Genomic DNA, 14,939 nt, shown 5'->3' on the forward strand with positions numbered 1-14,939 from the left:
AACTACAAATAAAGAATTTATTTATATGTTGTTTTTTTAGAAATAAAGTTTTTTTAAAAATAGCAAAAATGGTGATTGTTATACCCTAATTGCTTAGCTGTGTGTTCTGTAAATTCCAAATAAGTAAAATAATATAAAAATATATTTTCAAATCTTTATAGAACAAAAAGAAAACCACATTAATCATTAAATACTTTGGGATTTTCTTTACTCCTCCCACAGATGAATTCACAAATGTAAAAACTGAAGTCCATTTATATGCTGATGTACAAATCTCCAACAGTCAAGGAATTAATACAGTTTATGCAAATTAGATGTCTTATATTTACTTGCTATTGAAAGCAGAGTACAGGTTCAATGGACAAATAATCATTAAACACTGATTACGTTTAAGAAAATGCTATTGTAAAAATGTACAACAGTACATATACTTTTGGTAACTATGCACTTTTTAAAGTAAGTACAGCTTTTAGATATAAATCTTTCAAAGGTTTTCTTTGAAGAGCTGTAAGGTGACTATGTTATTTCAGAGTTGATGAACAGTAATTTGTCAGTAACCTTCTCAAAAAACCAAGCCAGGAAAGGACTGTTCTCCTTTTTTTTTTTTTCTTTTTTTCCCTCCGTGTGGTCAGTTTCCATCTTAAAAAAGGCTTCATGTAGTTAAGCAGCAGCAGTTTACAAACGTCTTCACTCAGGTTTGTGAACGTCAACTAAAGGCACCACCTCTGACGTGGATTGTTTCATTCAATCCATGTTCCACCAACTTTATATCTTCTAGGTCATCTTTTATGATGCTAATCAAATGGCTAAGGCCTTCCTGTTGTTGTTTCAAATGCTAGAAATAATTTTAAAAATATATAAATTAACGTAGTATTCTATTAACCTGCAAGCTAGTCATAAGAAAAGTACTCTATTTTATTAGCAATACAACAGCCAGTAACTGCTCTAAATGTAGCAGCCGTGCATATTTCAACAGTTGTATGACGTCTTTTGCTAATGTGTAACAGTAAAAGGCATACTCTAAAGAATAAAATCAAATATAAAATGAACAGTATCTTCAACAATGTTTTTTAGATGGCTATTCCTTTTGCCAACCTTGATTTAAAAAACTTCTATCCTGTTTCCCCGAAAATAAGGCAGTGTCTTATTTTAAGGTGTGCTCTCAAAGATGCGCTAGGTCTTATTTTCAGGGGACGTCTTATCTTTCCTGTAAGTGGGTCTTATTTTCAGAGGATGTTTTATTTTCGGGAAAACGGGGTATTACAATAGAAGTCAAAAAGGTTAATTAAATCTACATGATTAGTAGATGATGATGATTAGTAAAATGATCATTTTGAAAATTGAGAATTTGCTTTTGCTTAAAGAGACAAGGTCTTACTCTATTGCCAGGCTGGAGTGCAGTGGCATGATCACATCTCCCCACATCTTCAAACTCCTGGGCTCTCACACAATCCTCCTGCCTCAACCTCCTGATGAAGAGATAGGACCACAGGTGTCTGCCACCACACCTGGCTAATTTTTCTTGTGATCCTCCAGCCCCTGGCCTTATGTTTTTGATACAGATTGTATGGTGATAATAATGGTGATGATGACTACAGATGCTAACATTCTGAAGAGTCCTTCTTAGAGATTAAGGCACTATTGTAACAGCTTTATTGGTATTAAGTCATTTCAAATCCTTTTGAGCACCTTTTGGGGGGAGGTATCATTATCATCTCTTAAGTCAAAGAAATTGAGACACAGGTAAGCAACCTGCTCCAGGGCATAAAATAGATGGTGAGCTATAATTCATTCCAAATAAAATGCTGCTTTTCATCATTTTAAAAAGGTGATTTTATATTATTCCCAATTTTATTGCATATACAAACCTTTTCAATATAGCTCTTTATTATAATGTGCCAAAATCTCTCAGTTAATTTTTATTGCACATACTTAAAAATGGAATATGACTGAATATATGTATGTATACTTTCCAAGAATGCAGGAGCCAAACTAGGTTTTAGCTGCATTAAACAGTAATTTCCATTGCCCAGTACATAATAAATGTGGGTTTGTTGATGACATTTATAACCATCTAGAACCCTCAGGGTCGTGCCAATGGTCCTACTTAATGTGTTCCACAGAGGTTACCACCTTACTACTTGGAATACTTAACACTTAATATTTGGAAAGAGAGTTCACAAACTGCTTTGAAAGGTGGACTAGGCGCTGTCATCAATTCATAGCTTCCCAAGGGGAGCCCTCACAGGTGACCATTCTGATAAACAGCAATGAGGTGTGCAGCACTTTTTCTGGGATAAGTTCACAGACTTAATTAATGGTGTCATCTCGTATACCAGTGAAAATTAGCCAAAGCAGTGTTTCCCAACTTTGTCATGCAAAGTGAGCCTTAAACAAGTGGTGGGAGGTTCTGGGCACCCCAACCTCCACTTAGGTCCCCAGGCCTGAGGAGATCAATAACTCAACATGTATTTATAACTTACATGTGGTATATGGGTTGGAAAGGTCTGATCTAGAACAGTTGCTTCTCAAACTTTTACGTGCATACAAATCATTCTATGATTTTGAAAAAATGCAGATTTAGCAGCTGTTGCAGTGAAGACTAAAACTTCCTGTTTCTGGTGACCTCCCACAGTTGCTGCTGACTACTCTCTGAGTAGCAGTGACTGGGGCACTTTGGTGCCTCTTCTACCTCTACATACATCTTTTTTTAAAAGAGGGGGATAGGGGGATGATTAACATTTTTTATTATAGTAAAATAGGCATAAGATTGACCATTTCAACCATTTTTAAGTGTACAGGTTAGCAGTGTTAAGTACATTTACGCTATTGTGAAACAATTACCACTATCCATTTCATTTACACTTTTTATCTTCCCAAACTGGAATTCTGTACCCATTAAACAATGCATCCCCATTCCCTCCTCCCTACCCTGTGGCAAACACCATTCTCCTCTCTCGATCAGCTGGACTACTCTACTGCATATGAGTGGACCTGAACAGTATCTGTCCCTTTATGACTGGCTTATTTTACTTAGCATAACATCTCCAAGGCCCATGCGCGCAGTGTGTGTCAGAACTTCTCTCTCTTTGAAGGCTTATCTCCATGTGTGTATATACCACCTTGTTCATCCATTCCTTGACAGACTCTTAGGTTACGTCCACATTTTGGCTTTTACAGTGCTGTTATGAACTTGGTTGTACAAGTATCTGTTTTGAGTCCCTGCTTTCAACCAATTCAGAAGTAGAAATATCAGATCATGTGGTAATTGTATTTTTAATTTACCACTTGACTACACTGTTTTATAGTCGCAGGACAGTGCAAGGTTCTAATTTCTTCGCCATCTCACTAATACATATTTTTTTTTTTTGGCTAAGTCATCCTAATAGAGGAGAAGTGGTGAACTCAACAGTTTACAAGTGCACCCTCGTGCAGCAACTTACCTGCTTGATTTCTCGTAACAGATCTGCATCTACATAATATTTCTCTTCTGATTTGACTGCTCCAAAATGGTTCTGCATCCTGATTTGGGACATCAGTTCATTTAGTCGGCCCTGAAAATAAGATTGAGTCAAATTACAAATGCTAATAACCACCATTCTAAAAGAAATGTATTGATAGTTTTAAAGACCATCTTATTAAAAATTTCTCATATTTCTATTCAAATTTTTTCTAACATTTGGTTTGCTTTCTAATAAAGAAACTTTGCTTTATTAAAGGAAACAAATGTTAATAAACACAAGTATCAAGTATCCAAAATTCCTATTTGAAAACTACTTAACATTTTTCTGCAGATCCACCAGAAACAAATTTAGCTTTTATGGTCTTAGAAGAGCTCACCTTGAACTGAGTTGGTGCGTTGAGTTCACACTGAATTGTATCTAGCTGAACTCGTAACTGCTCTTCATCAGCCTGGATGGCATATCCACTCTTCCTCTGAATTTCCTGTTTGATTAGGACCTATACAATTAAAAGCCACCAATATCAGTAGAACTGTCTCTTTTCAGTTATGCAAATAATTTTATTATAATAGGTGCTGAAAGAAATCAGGTAAAGATTACCCTAACAGTAGAGTTGAGCTTAAAAGTCAAGATTTGAATTACATATCTATCCATTTTAATTAGGTAAAAGTTATATAAATACATTGAGGTAAGCTTAACAATTAACAATTTTATAAAAATAGTTCAAAAGAACAGGCAACAAAAAGTCAGGTTTAGATATTCACTTACAGCTTTTGAAATCAAGTGTTCTTTATATAAAAACATGAGTCTGGAATATTTAAGTTTTAAAATTAATTTTTACTGGACTTCATTTGAGACTACAGAAGCAATGTGCTGCTGCTGTTCATTCTGCTATTTTTTTTTCCTTGCTCATACAAACAAACAGAACGCATCCACCCCAATCCAAAATAGAGCCACAGGCAGACTCTGGCTCTCCTCCCACTCTCCCATCCCAGGTTACTCCCTGTTAGTGCAAGTCCCTTCATACTTTTATCCATGTTCCTAGGGCCATATCTTTTTCAAAATACATATACATTGGTTTTTAGTCATCTAATTTAAAAAAAAAAAAATTACATATAATGAGCAAAATTAACTCAAAATCTCATGAAAATCTTAGCTTTAAAATGCTATTTTTAATGGCCATATAATTTTTCATGTATTAATAATCATTAGTGTCTTGATGGGCACACGCTGTTTCTATGAACAATGCTGTAATAAACGTTTGTGTTCTCTAATGACCTTTGTAGAGAGTATGTAATAAACATTTTTATACATGTATCTATTTACTTACTTGTCTATAGCCCGAAGAAGGAAGCCAAGTTTTAAAGTATGTGTGAACGTATTCAGTTCTAATAAAAGCTGTTAGGGTGATTTCCCAAAAAATCTGAAATATTCAGATTCACAAGCCACCATATGAGAATACTCTTTTCCAACCATTTGGGCCAGCAATAGGGGTGATCAAAAGTTTCCCAACCTGGTGAGTTAAAGGGATCTCATTTTTTTTTTTTTTCTTTAATCTGCAATTCCCGTTTCCTAGTATGTTAAAGGAGTATTTTTTAATGGTTAAGAACTACTTTGAGGCACTTTGGGAGGCCAACATGGAGATTGTTTGAGGCCAGTTTGAGACCAGGCTGAGCAACAACCTAATATCTATAAAAATGTTTAAAGATTCACTGGGTGTGGTATATGCACCTAAAGTGGGAGGCCTGCTTGAGCCCTGGAGTTTGAGTTTGCTGTGAGCTATGATCAGGACACTTTACCCTAACCTGGTGACAGAGCTAGACTCTCTTTCAAAAAAGAATTAAAAAAAAAAAAAAAAAAAAAGCCTACCCCCCAAAGGAACCACTTTGTACTTGTTCTTTGGTGAATTGCCTTTACACATCTTTGACCCACCTTCAATTGGGTTTGCTTGTCAAAGTATAGCATCTTTTTGTATAATATGAGTATTAACACTACAGCTAAAATCATGGTGTTTGCAGAATTTCCTTTCTCTGAACTCTTATCACATGACTATTGACAAATGGCTTCTGGTCCCTTTTGCTACACAAACTTTTCTAATTCTTAGGTAGCCAATTCTGTTTCTGCTTTCTGGTTAGGTTATCTTTGGAGTCCCTAGGTTGTACATGCAGCCTCGGAAGTTTGTTAGTGTTAAATCTTTAATCTATTCTATTTTTATCTATGGTAGGATGCAGTGGTCTAATTTTATTTTCTTCCAGGTGGATCACCAGTTACTCGGTATTATTAAATAAACCCACTGAATTGAATTACCACCTTTGTCATATAGTTTCTGACAAGACAATACTTGCCTCTATTTCTAAATTATCTATTCTGTTCCACTGATCTATGTCTAATCTTATACCAATACCACCACACTGCTTGGCTTTAAGAAGTTTAAAGTAGGTTCTAAAATCTGGTAAGGGAAGTCCTCAGCACCCATAGTCCAGTGGTTAGGGCACTGGCCATGTATTCCGGGGCTGGTGGGTTCAAACCCGGCCTGGGCCTGCTAAACAACAATGACAACTACAATAAAAAAAACTGCTGTGCACTGTGGCAGATGCCTGTAGTCTCAGCTACTTGGGAGGCTGAGGCAAGAGAATTGCCTAAGCCTAAGAGTTGGAGGTTGCTGTGACGCCACGTCACTCTACCAAGGGTGACACAGTGAGACTCTGTCTAAAAAACAAAGAAAACAAACACTGGAAAGGCTGGGTGCAGTGGATCACACCTGGGAGGCCGAGGTGGGTGGATTGCTTGAGTTCAAGAGTTGGAGACCAGCCTGAGCAAGAGAAAGACCCAGTCTCTAAAAGTAGCTGGGTGTTGTGGCAGGCACCTGTAGTCCAAGCTACTCGGGAGGCTGAGGCAAGAGAATCACTTGAGCTCAGGAGTCTGAGGTTGCTGTGAACTGTGATACCACAGCACTCTACCCAGAGTGACAAAGTAAGACTCTGTCTCAAAACAAACAAACAACACCCCACTGGTGTTAGCTCATTAGTGGTTAGACAAAATTCAGCAATGAAACTATCCTGCCCTTTCCATGGCTGATCTTTAATTTTTCCAATTGCTTCTACAGTGTTTGTCTAATTTTTTTACTTTTCTATAGTTTTTTGCATTTGATTAACTTACTTTCATTTCAGTACCTTTAGGGATACAAGGGTTCTTTGTTACATGGATGAGGTGTATTACGCTGAAGCCATGGCTTTTGGTGCACCCATCACCAGAATAATGAACACTGTACCCGACAGGTATGTTTTTAAGCCCTCCCATTCCTACTCTCCCTTCTTAGTTTTCAATATCCTTTACACTGCTGTATGTCTATTATCAGTGGTTCTCAACCTTCCTAATACAGTTTCTGTGGGTTGCAACCCACAGATTGAGAACCGCTGGTCTATATAAAGCCCTCGTTTAGCTATCACTCATAAGAACAGGTGGTGTTTTTCTACTCATGAGATCCTTCACTTGGGATAATGGTCTCCAGTTCTACCCAAGGTGCTGCAAAAGACTTATTTCATTTTTTTTTTAATGGCTGAGTAGTACTCCATGATTTTACATGTACACACATATACAGGCAGTCCCCAGTTTACAAACAAGATAGGTTCTGTAGGTTTGTTCCTTAAGTTGAATTTGTATTTAAGTTGGAACAGGTACATGTGCCTATTACCTATAATAGCCCCTGTTCACAGATGCAAGCTGTACAGCAGTCAGATGTCTGTGACTTGGTGACTACCTGCATGGCACATTGTACTTATCCATTCAGTTGATGGAAACTTAGGGTTGATTCTGCATCTTTGCAATTGTGAGTTGTGCTTCAATAAACATTCAGGGATAGGTTTTTTTGTTGTTGTTGTTGCAGTTTTTGGCCAGGGCTGGGTTTGAACAGGACACATCCAGCATATGGAGCCAGTGCCCTACTCCTTTGAGCCATAGGTGCCGCCAGGGATAGGTATCTTTTTTATAAAATAACTTCTTTGCGTAGAATTACTAGATTCAATAGTTAAGTCTTTTAGTTCTCCATAGAGTCTGTGTTTACATTCCCACCATTAGTGTAATTTCCTTTTCACCACCTCTGTGACAACATCTATTGTTTTCTTTTTTTTTTTTTTTTTTTTGAGACAAGAGCCTCAAGCTGTCACCCTGGGTAGAGTGCCATGGCATCTTAGCTCACAGAAACCTCCAACTCCTGGGCTTAAGCAATTCTCTTGCCTCAGCCACCCACGTAGCTGGGATTACAGGCACCCGCCACAACGCCCGGCTATTTTTTTTGGTTGCAGCCGTCATTGTTGTTTGGCGGGCCCTGGGCTGGATTCAAACCCGCCAGCTCAGGTGTATGTGGCTGGTGCCTTAGCCACTTGAGCCACAGGCACCGAGCCCATCTATTCTTTTCTGACTTTCTATTATTATATTACAATGATTGTTCTGACAGGGGCAAGTTGGTATCTCATTGTGGCTTTAATTTGCATTTCTCTGATGATTAGTGATATTGAGCATTTTTTCATATGTTTGGTGGTCATTTGTCTATCTTCTGTTGGAAAAAAATCTGTTTATGTCTGTCATCCACTTTTTGAGGGTTTGTTTTTTTTCTTGCTGATTTGAGTTCCTTGTAGATTCTGAATCTGTCTGTTGAGGGTACAGTTTTGCAAACATTTTCTCCCATTCTATAGCCTGTCTATTTATTCTGGTGATTATTTCCTTTGTAATGCAGAAACTTTTTAGTCTAATTAAGTTCCATTTATCTATCTTGTTGCTGTATTTGCTTTTGGGGTCTTAGTCATAAATTCTTTGCCTACCTCTATGTCCAGAAGAGTTTTTCCAACATTTTCTTCTAGAATTTACATGGTTTCAGGTCTTACACTGAAGTCTTTAGTCCATCTTGAAGTTAATTTTTGTATATGGTGAAAGACAGGGATACAGTTTCATTCTTCTGTGGCTAGTCAGTTTTCCCAGTAGCATTTACTGAATAAGGAGTCCTTTTCTCCAGTGTATGTTTTGTCTGCTTTGTTGAAAACCAGTTGGTTGTAGCTATGTGGCTTTACTTCTGTGTTCTCTATTCCGTTCCACTGGTCTGTATGTCTACCTTTATATCAATACCATCTGTTTTGATTACTGTAGTCTTTTTAAAACAAAGATTTTTTTTTTACTGGCTATAAATTCTCCTCTGAGTACAGCTTTTTCTGTGTCCCACTGGTTCTCATATATAATATTTGTTTTGATGATAGTTTATAATTTCTGTTTTTGATGCTATTCATTAATTTCCTCATTAATTTGGAAATTCTATTATTTTTCAACCATTATGGTTACACTTGTTTTTCTAGCACTCAAAAAAAAATGGTTTTCTACAATTTTATGAAAGCCAGTTATCAGCGATCTCAAGACGTGCTTTTTCTTGCACCAATAGGCCTTATTTCTTCACTGCTGTCCCTCACTTTCTACAATATGAACTTAAAAAATTTGTACTCTCCTCACCCAACCCCAAGAGACCTCTTCTCCAACTTCTACGTATTAATAATCTATATTTAGCATATACTTTATACATGTAATCTTATAAATTAGTGAAGAAAAAATTCAAAACCACTACCTGTAAGGTTCTGTGGGAAAGATCCATGAGTTTCCTCTTGTATTGTGCAATTTTGGCCATAGTTGTAGTTTGATTCTTCTGTAGCTCACTAATATCTTCAGATATGATCTGTTTTTTTAAAGAAAAATAATTTTTTAATAAAGTATAGACATCATAGCTATTTAGTAGGTACAATTATATGCAAAGTCTAATTTTTAGATAAGCCTGAAATTCATCCCTCAAAATATAAACCCTTTTCCTTTAAATCTATTTTTATATTTCTTCCCTTTTTATACACCTCAAAATTTTAAAAGTATAACTCAAAGTTTTCTTTAAAGCTCCAAGAAATTTAAGTTGAGACAATGTATAGAAAAAATAAAACGTATACTTATAATTAATTAAGGAATTGGAATGTTACAGAGTAGAGCCAACAACTAGGCTTAAATGAAAAAAAGTTAAAATCTGTAAGATAACATCCATAGGGTGCCTTAATGGATAATTAGCCCTCAATCTAACTACTGCCAGTACTTCAAGAGAGTAAATAGAGTGGACATGAAAAGGAATGGTATTAATTATACTGCCAAATACAATTTTGTGCCTCTGATTAGCTTTTTGCCTGGCCTAAAATCCCACTGTTCTCTCTTATAAGGTCTAAATCTTACAGAATAGGTTAAAATCTCACCATTTCATTAAAGCATTCCAATCAGATTTAATCTCATACTTGTCTGTATCACAATTAATCATTCTCTGTCACTGATATGTTAAAATTAACACTCAATATATACTGGAAACATTTGTTAGCTTGTATAATGCAATCTCTTGTAATTGTAGAAGTCAAAAGTGACTTGAGTATTAAAATTTTAACACAGGTTTTTCCTTTCTTAAAATGTGTGTACATTTTTTGGTACCATCTGTATTTAATTCTTCACTAATTAGTCTTTACATTTAAGGCAATTCCAACTATAGTTATGTCATTTTCACAAACTGATTCTAAAATGTTTATGGAAGAATAAAGATCCATAAAAAGCTAAGAAAACTTTGAGAAGAACAAGATTAGAGAGTCACTCTGCTAGATGGTAGGATACACGACAAAGCCATAAGAGTAAAAACACTGTGGTACTAGTATAAGAATTGACCAGCCAGCTGCTGGAACATAAGGGAGGGTCTCCAGAGACAGACCACATGTAAATGGAAGCTTGGCATAATTGAAGTTCTTTGATAAAACACTGTGAATATCAAATTTTTATGTATGATATGCAAAACATGAAACCACTACTTAGAGAAAAATAAAGTTGGTGGCCGCCCCTGTGGCTCAGTGAGTAGGGCACTGGCCCCACATACCGAGGGTGGTGGGTTCAAACCCGACCCCGGCCAAATTGCAACAAAAAATAGCCAGGTGTTGTGGCAGGCGCCTGTAGTCCCAGCTACTCAGGAGGCTGAGGCAAGAGAATCGCCTAAGCCCAAGAGCTGGAGGATGCTGTGAGTTGTGACGCCATGGCACTCTACCGAGGGCGACAAAATGAAACTCTGTCTCTAAAAAAAAAAAAAGAGGACTCAGAAAAATAAACCATGGAAGGAAGACTGGGGAAGATGTGAATTACACTTGAGCTGGCAGGTTCAAATCTAGCCCAGGCCCGACAAACAACAATGACGGCTGCAACCAAAAAAATAGCTGGGCGTTGTGGCAGGTGCCTATAGTCCCAGCTACTTGGGAGGTGGAGGCAGAAGAATCGCTTGAGCCCAGGAGTTAGAGGTTGCTGTGAGCTGTGATGCCACAGCACTCTCCCCAGGGTGACAGCTTGAGGTTCTGTCTCAAAAAAAAAAAAAAAAAAAGTACCACTGTCCTGGTGGTGAGTTTACCAATTTTCCCTTCAGGCATCCTTGGTCTGGTTTCAGTCCAGCCCCAGACCTGAACTTGAGCTTGTAAGCTAACAGAGCACCCCAGGAGAAGCCTGCTGGTTCTAGGGGAAGAGATACCTTGCCTAGAAAAGGGTTTCTCAACTTCAGAACCATTAATTTTGGGCCAGATAATTCTTTCTTGAGTGAGAACTGTCCTGTACACTGCAGGATGTGTACCAGCATCCAGGCCTCTACACACTTGATGCTGTGGCCCTCCCCAACCAAAAGAGTCTCCAGACATTGCCAAATGTGCTCTGGGGGACAAAATCACCACCACCACCATCACTACAACCTCCAGCTGAGAACTACTGCCTTAGAGCAACCACTAAAAGCAAACTAATAGTTGAAATGATAATATATTTAAATGGAATGCTAAATAGCCGGTCACTGTGGCAGGTGCCTGTAATCCCAGCTACTCAGGAGGCTGAGGCAAAGAATCACTTCAGCCCAAGACCTGGAGGTTGCTGTGAGCTGTGACACCACAGCACTCTACCGAGGGTGACAAAGTGAAACTCTGTCTCTTAAAAAAAAAAGAAAGAGAGAAAGGAACACTTCAAATATAATGATACGGGTAGGTTAAAAGCAAAAAGACAAAGATATACTACAAAAACACTTATCAAAAGAAAGGTATGTTAATGTCAGAATAGACTTCAGAGCAAGTATCTGAATAGTGTCTAGAACAGAAGAATGGATAAAGAAAATGTAAATATACACAATGGCATATCATTTAGTTATGAAAAAAAAAAAGGGCACACAATTCTGCCACTTGTTGCAACACAGGAGCTTAAAGGATGTTATGCTTAGTGAAATAAGCCAGGAACAAAAAAACAAATACCACATGTTCTCACTCATATGCAGAAGCAGGGAAGGGTAGCAGGGAGGGGAGAATAGCCAAAGATTGCTTAATGGATACAAAAGTACAGCCAGATAGGAGAGGTAAAGTCTAGTGTTCTGTAGCACCACAGAGTGACCGTAATTAACAATTTACTGTGTATGTTCAAGTAGCTACAGGAGTGGATCTTGAAGATTCCCAACACAAAGAAATGAAGTTAAATGCAATAGATATGCTAATTACCCTGATTTGATCATCACACATTGTATACATGTATTGAATTATCACACTATACCACATAAATATGTACAATTATTATGTATCAATTAAAATAACAATAAAAGCCATTAAGTATCATTTATTTAGTTTTCATTTTTTGAGGGAGAGTCCCACTCTGTCTCCTAGGTAGAGTACTATGGCATCATAGCTCACAGCAACCTCAAACTCTTAGGCTCAAAGGATTCTCTTGCTTCAGCCTCCAGAGTAGCTGGGACTACAGGTGAGGGCCACTATGCCCAGCTAATTTTTCTGTTTTTAGCAGAGACAGAGTCTCACTCTTGCTTAGGCTGGTCTCCCAATTCCTGTGATTCTCCAAGCAATCGACTTCCCTTGGCCTCCCAGAGTGCTAGGATTACAGATGTGAGCCACTATGCCTGGACAGGTAAAATTTTTTAAATAACTAGTAGTAAAAAGGGACATTACATAATAATAAAAGGTAAATTTGCCAAGAAAATGTAACAAATCCTTGATAAATATGTATTTATCAACAAAGCTTCAAGATACATAAAGCAAAAATAGAAATGAAAGGGGAAAAAAGATAAATCCAAAACTACAGCTGAATACTTCTCTCAATAATCAAACCAGTAGACAGAAAAATCAGTAAGAATATAGAACTAAATATACTATCAACCACTGGATCTCAAATCTCTGACATTAATAGAAAACTCTACCTAAGAACAGCAGAATACATATCATAGTAGAACGTCCACAGATGCCCACCTTCCTACGTTGACCACCTCAAGTTGACCTAATTTTCATAGACCAGATATGCACCCTGTGTATGTGTCAGTACAGAAGGTTTAGCTCCTCATGTCAACCACCAGTTTGTTACTGTCCCTTGGGTGGGCAACTTACAGAGGTTCTACTATATTTTCATAGGTGCCTGGGTTATAAAATCTTAACAAAATTTAAAAAACTAAAATCATACAAAGTTTAAGAGTCTTTAAGTATTTGATTATCAAAGTCCACTTAGTAAAATACTAAGTAGATTTAAGCATACAATAATTTAAATTTGCTTCATCGACATACACCAAGACAATTATACATGTTACAATATAAAGAATCATAATTGTAGCCTTCATTTTCCTAAGGTTCCATAAAGAAAAGTGTTTAATAAATATGCAATTTCTAGATGAAACTGGAAAGGACAGTCTAATTAGTTTGTTAAGCCAACAATTCTAAATTCATTAGTAGTTGTACAAAACTGTAATTGTTAATTTGCAGTGTAGGCTAAATAAAACAGTAGCACACAAAGTACAAAGAATTAAATGTATATAATCCCTTTTTCTACTCTGAGGGCCAGAGAATAAAAAGTTAAATGCTTACATCTAATCTGGTTTGATGCTGCTTAGTCATCTGATCTTGAACCTTCAGTCTTCGAAGAAGTTCTTTGAAACCCACCATTGGTACAGGAATTAACCTGAAGAAATTCAAGTGGACAATTTTTAGAACTGAAGCCTATTATCGTAAGATAAAAGAAATTAAGATTTTTATGATAACATTCATGAAATTTTACATCAAATTTCTAGGGTTCTAAGGAAAATCTATGACTATGAAATAAAAAAATGTTACACCATAGAGAATTTATTTAACCTCCCCATTTTACAAAGGAGGAAATAATAGTTTAGTCAAAAAACTGCATTACTGAATCGCCTACAATCTTTCCTTCCAATTTGGGCCTGGCAGAATGGCTCCTACAAAGAAGGGTGGGAAAATGATACCACCCCATTCTGCCATCAACGAGGTGGTAACTCCATACACCATCAACATTCACAAGCCCATCCATGCAGTGGGCTTCAAGAAGTGTGACTCTCAGTCATTCAAAGAGATCTAGAAATTTGCATGAAACAGATGGGGGCTCTAGATGTTTGCATTGATAGCAGGCTCAACAAAGCTGGCTGGAATGTCCCATACCGTATCTGTGTGCAGTTGTCAGAAAACGTAACGAAGATGAAGATTCACCGAACAAGCTCTGTAGTTTGGTTACCTATGTACCTGTTACCACTCTGAAAAATCAATAGTCAATGTGGTTGAGAACTAGTGATTGTCAGATATGTGAAGTTATAAAACCAGAAAAAAACCCTGCATTTATTTTGAATCAGACAAAAGCTTGATAACTAGGATCTATAGAGAACTCAAATTAATCCACATGAAAAAAGCCAACAATCCCATATATCAATGGGCAAGAGACATGAACAGAACCTTCTCTAAAGATGACAGACGAATGGCTAACAAACACATGAAAAAATGTTCATCATCTCTATATATTAGAGAAATGCAAATCAAAACAACCCTGAGATATCATCTAACCCCAGTGAGAATGGCCCACATCACAAAATCTCAAAACTGCAGATGCTGGCGTGGATGTGGAGAGAAGGGAACACTTTTACACTGCTGGTGGGACTGCAAACTAGTACAACCTTTCTGGAAGGAAGTATGGAGAAACCTCAAAGCACTCAAGCTAGACCTCCCATTTGATCCTGCAATCCCATTACTGGGCATCTACCCAGAAGGAAAAAAATCCTTTTATCATAAGGACACTTGTACTAGACTGTTTATTGCAGCTCAATTTACAATCGCCAAAATGTGGAAACAGCCTAAATGCCCACCAACCCAGGAATGGATTAACAAACTGTGGTATATGTATACCATGGAATACTATTCAGCCATTAAAAAAAATGGAGACTTTACATCCTTCGTATTAACCTGGATGGAAGTGGAAGACATTATTCTTAGTAAAGCATCACAAGAATGGAGAAGCATGAATCCTATGTACTCAATTTTGATATGAGGACAATTAATGACAATTAAGGTTATGGGGGGGGGAGCAGAAAGAGGGACGGAGGGAGGGGGATGGGGCCTTGGTGTGTGTCACACTTTA

The 14,939-nt window shown here is 37.3% G+C and overlaps 1 protein-coding gene across 2 annotated transcripts in view; it reads right to left on the bottom strand.

Annotated features, from left to right (window-relative positions):
• The window catches only part of NUP54 (nucleoporin 54), a 29,182-nt gene continuing 14,243 nt past the window's right edge, over positions 1-14,939 (bottom strand). For both annotated transcript variants that reach the window (XM_053587045.1, XM_053586965.1), the window contains 5 exons: positions 13,385-13,478; positions 9,070-9,177; positions 3,841-3,960; positions 3,444-3,554; positions 1-835 (listed from right to left, as the gene is read on the bottom strand). In XM_053587045.1, coding sequence (XP_053443020.1) covers positions 707-835; positions 3,444-3,554; positions 3,841-3,960; positions 9,070-9,177; positions 13,385-13,478 — 562 coding nt within the window. In that variant the 3' untranslated portion in view covers positions 1-706. The remainder of the gene's footprint in view (positions 836-3,443; positions 3,555-3,840; positions 3,961-9,069; positions 9,178-13,384; positions 13,479-14,939) is intronic.

This window comes from Nycticebus coucang, chromosome 1 (assembly GCF_027406575.1).
Source record: "Nycticebus coucang isolate mNycCou1 chromosome 1, mNycCou1.pri, whole genome shotgun sequence".
Classification (NCBI taxonomy): domain Eukaryota; kingdom Metazoa; phylum Chordata; class Mammalia; order Primates; family Lorisidae; genus Nycticebus; species Nycticebus coucang.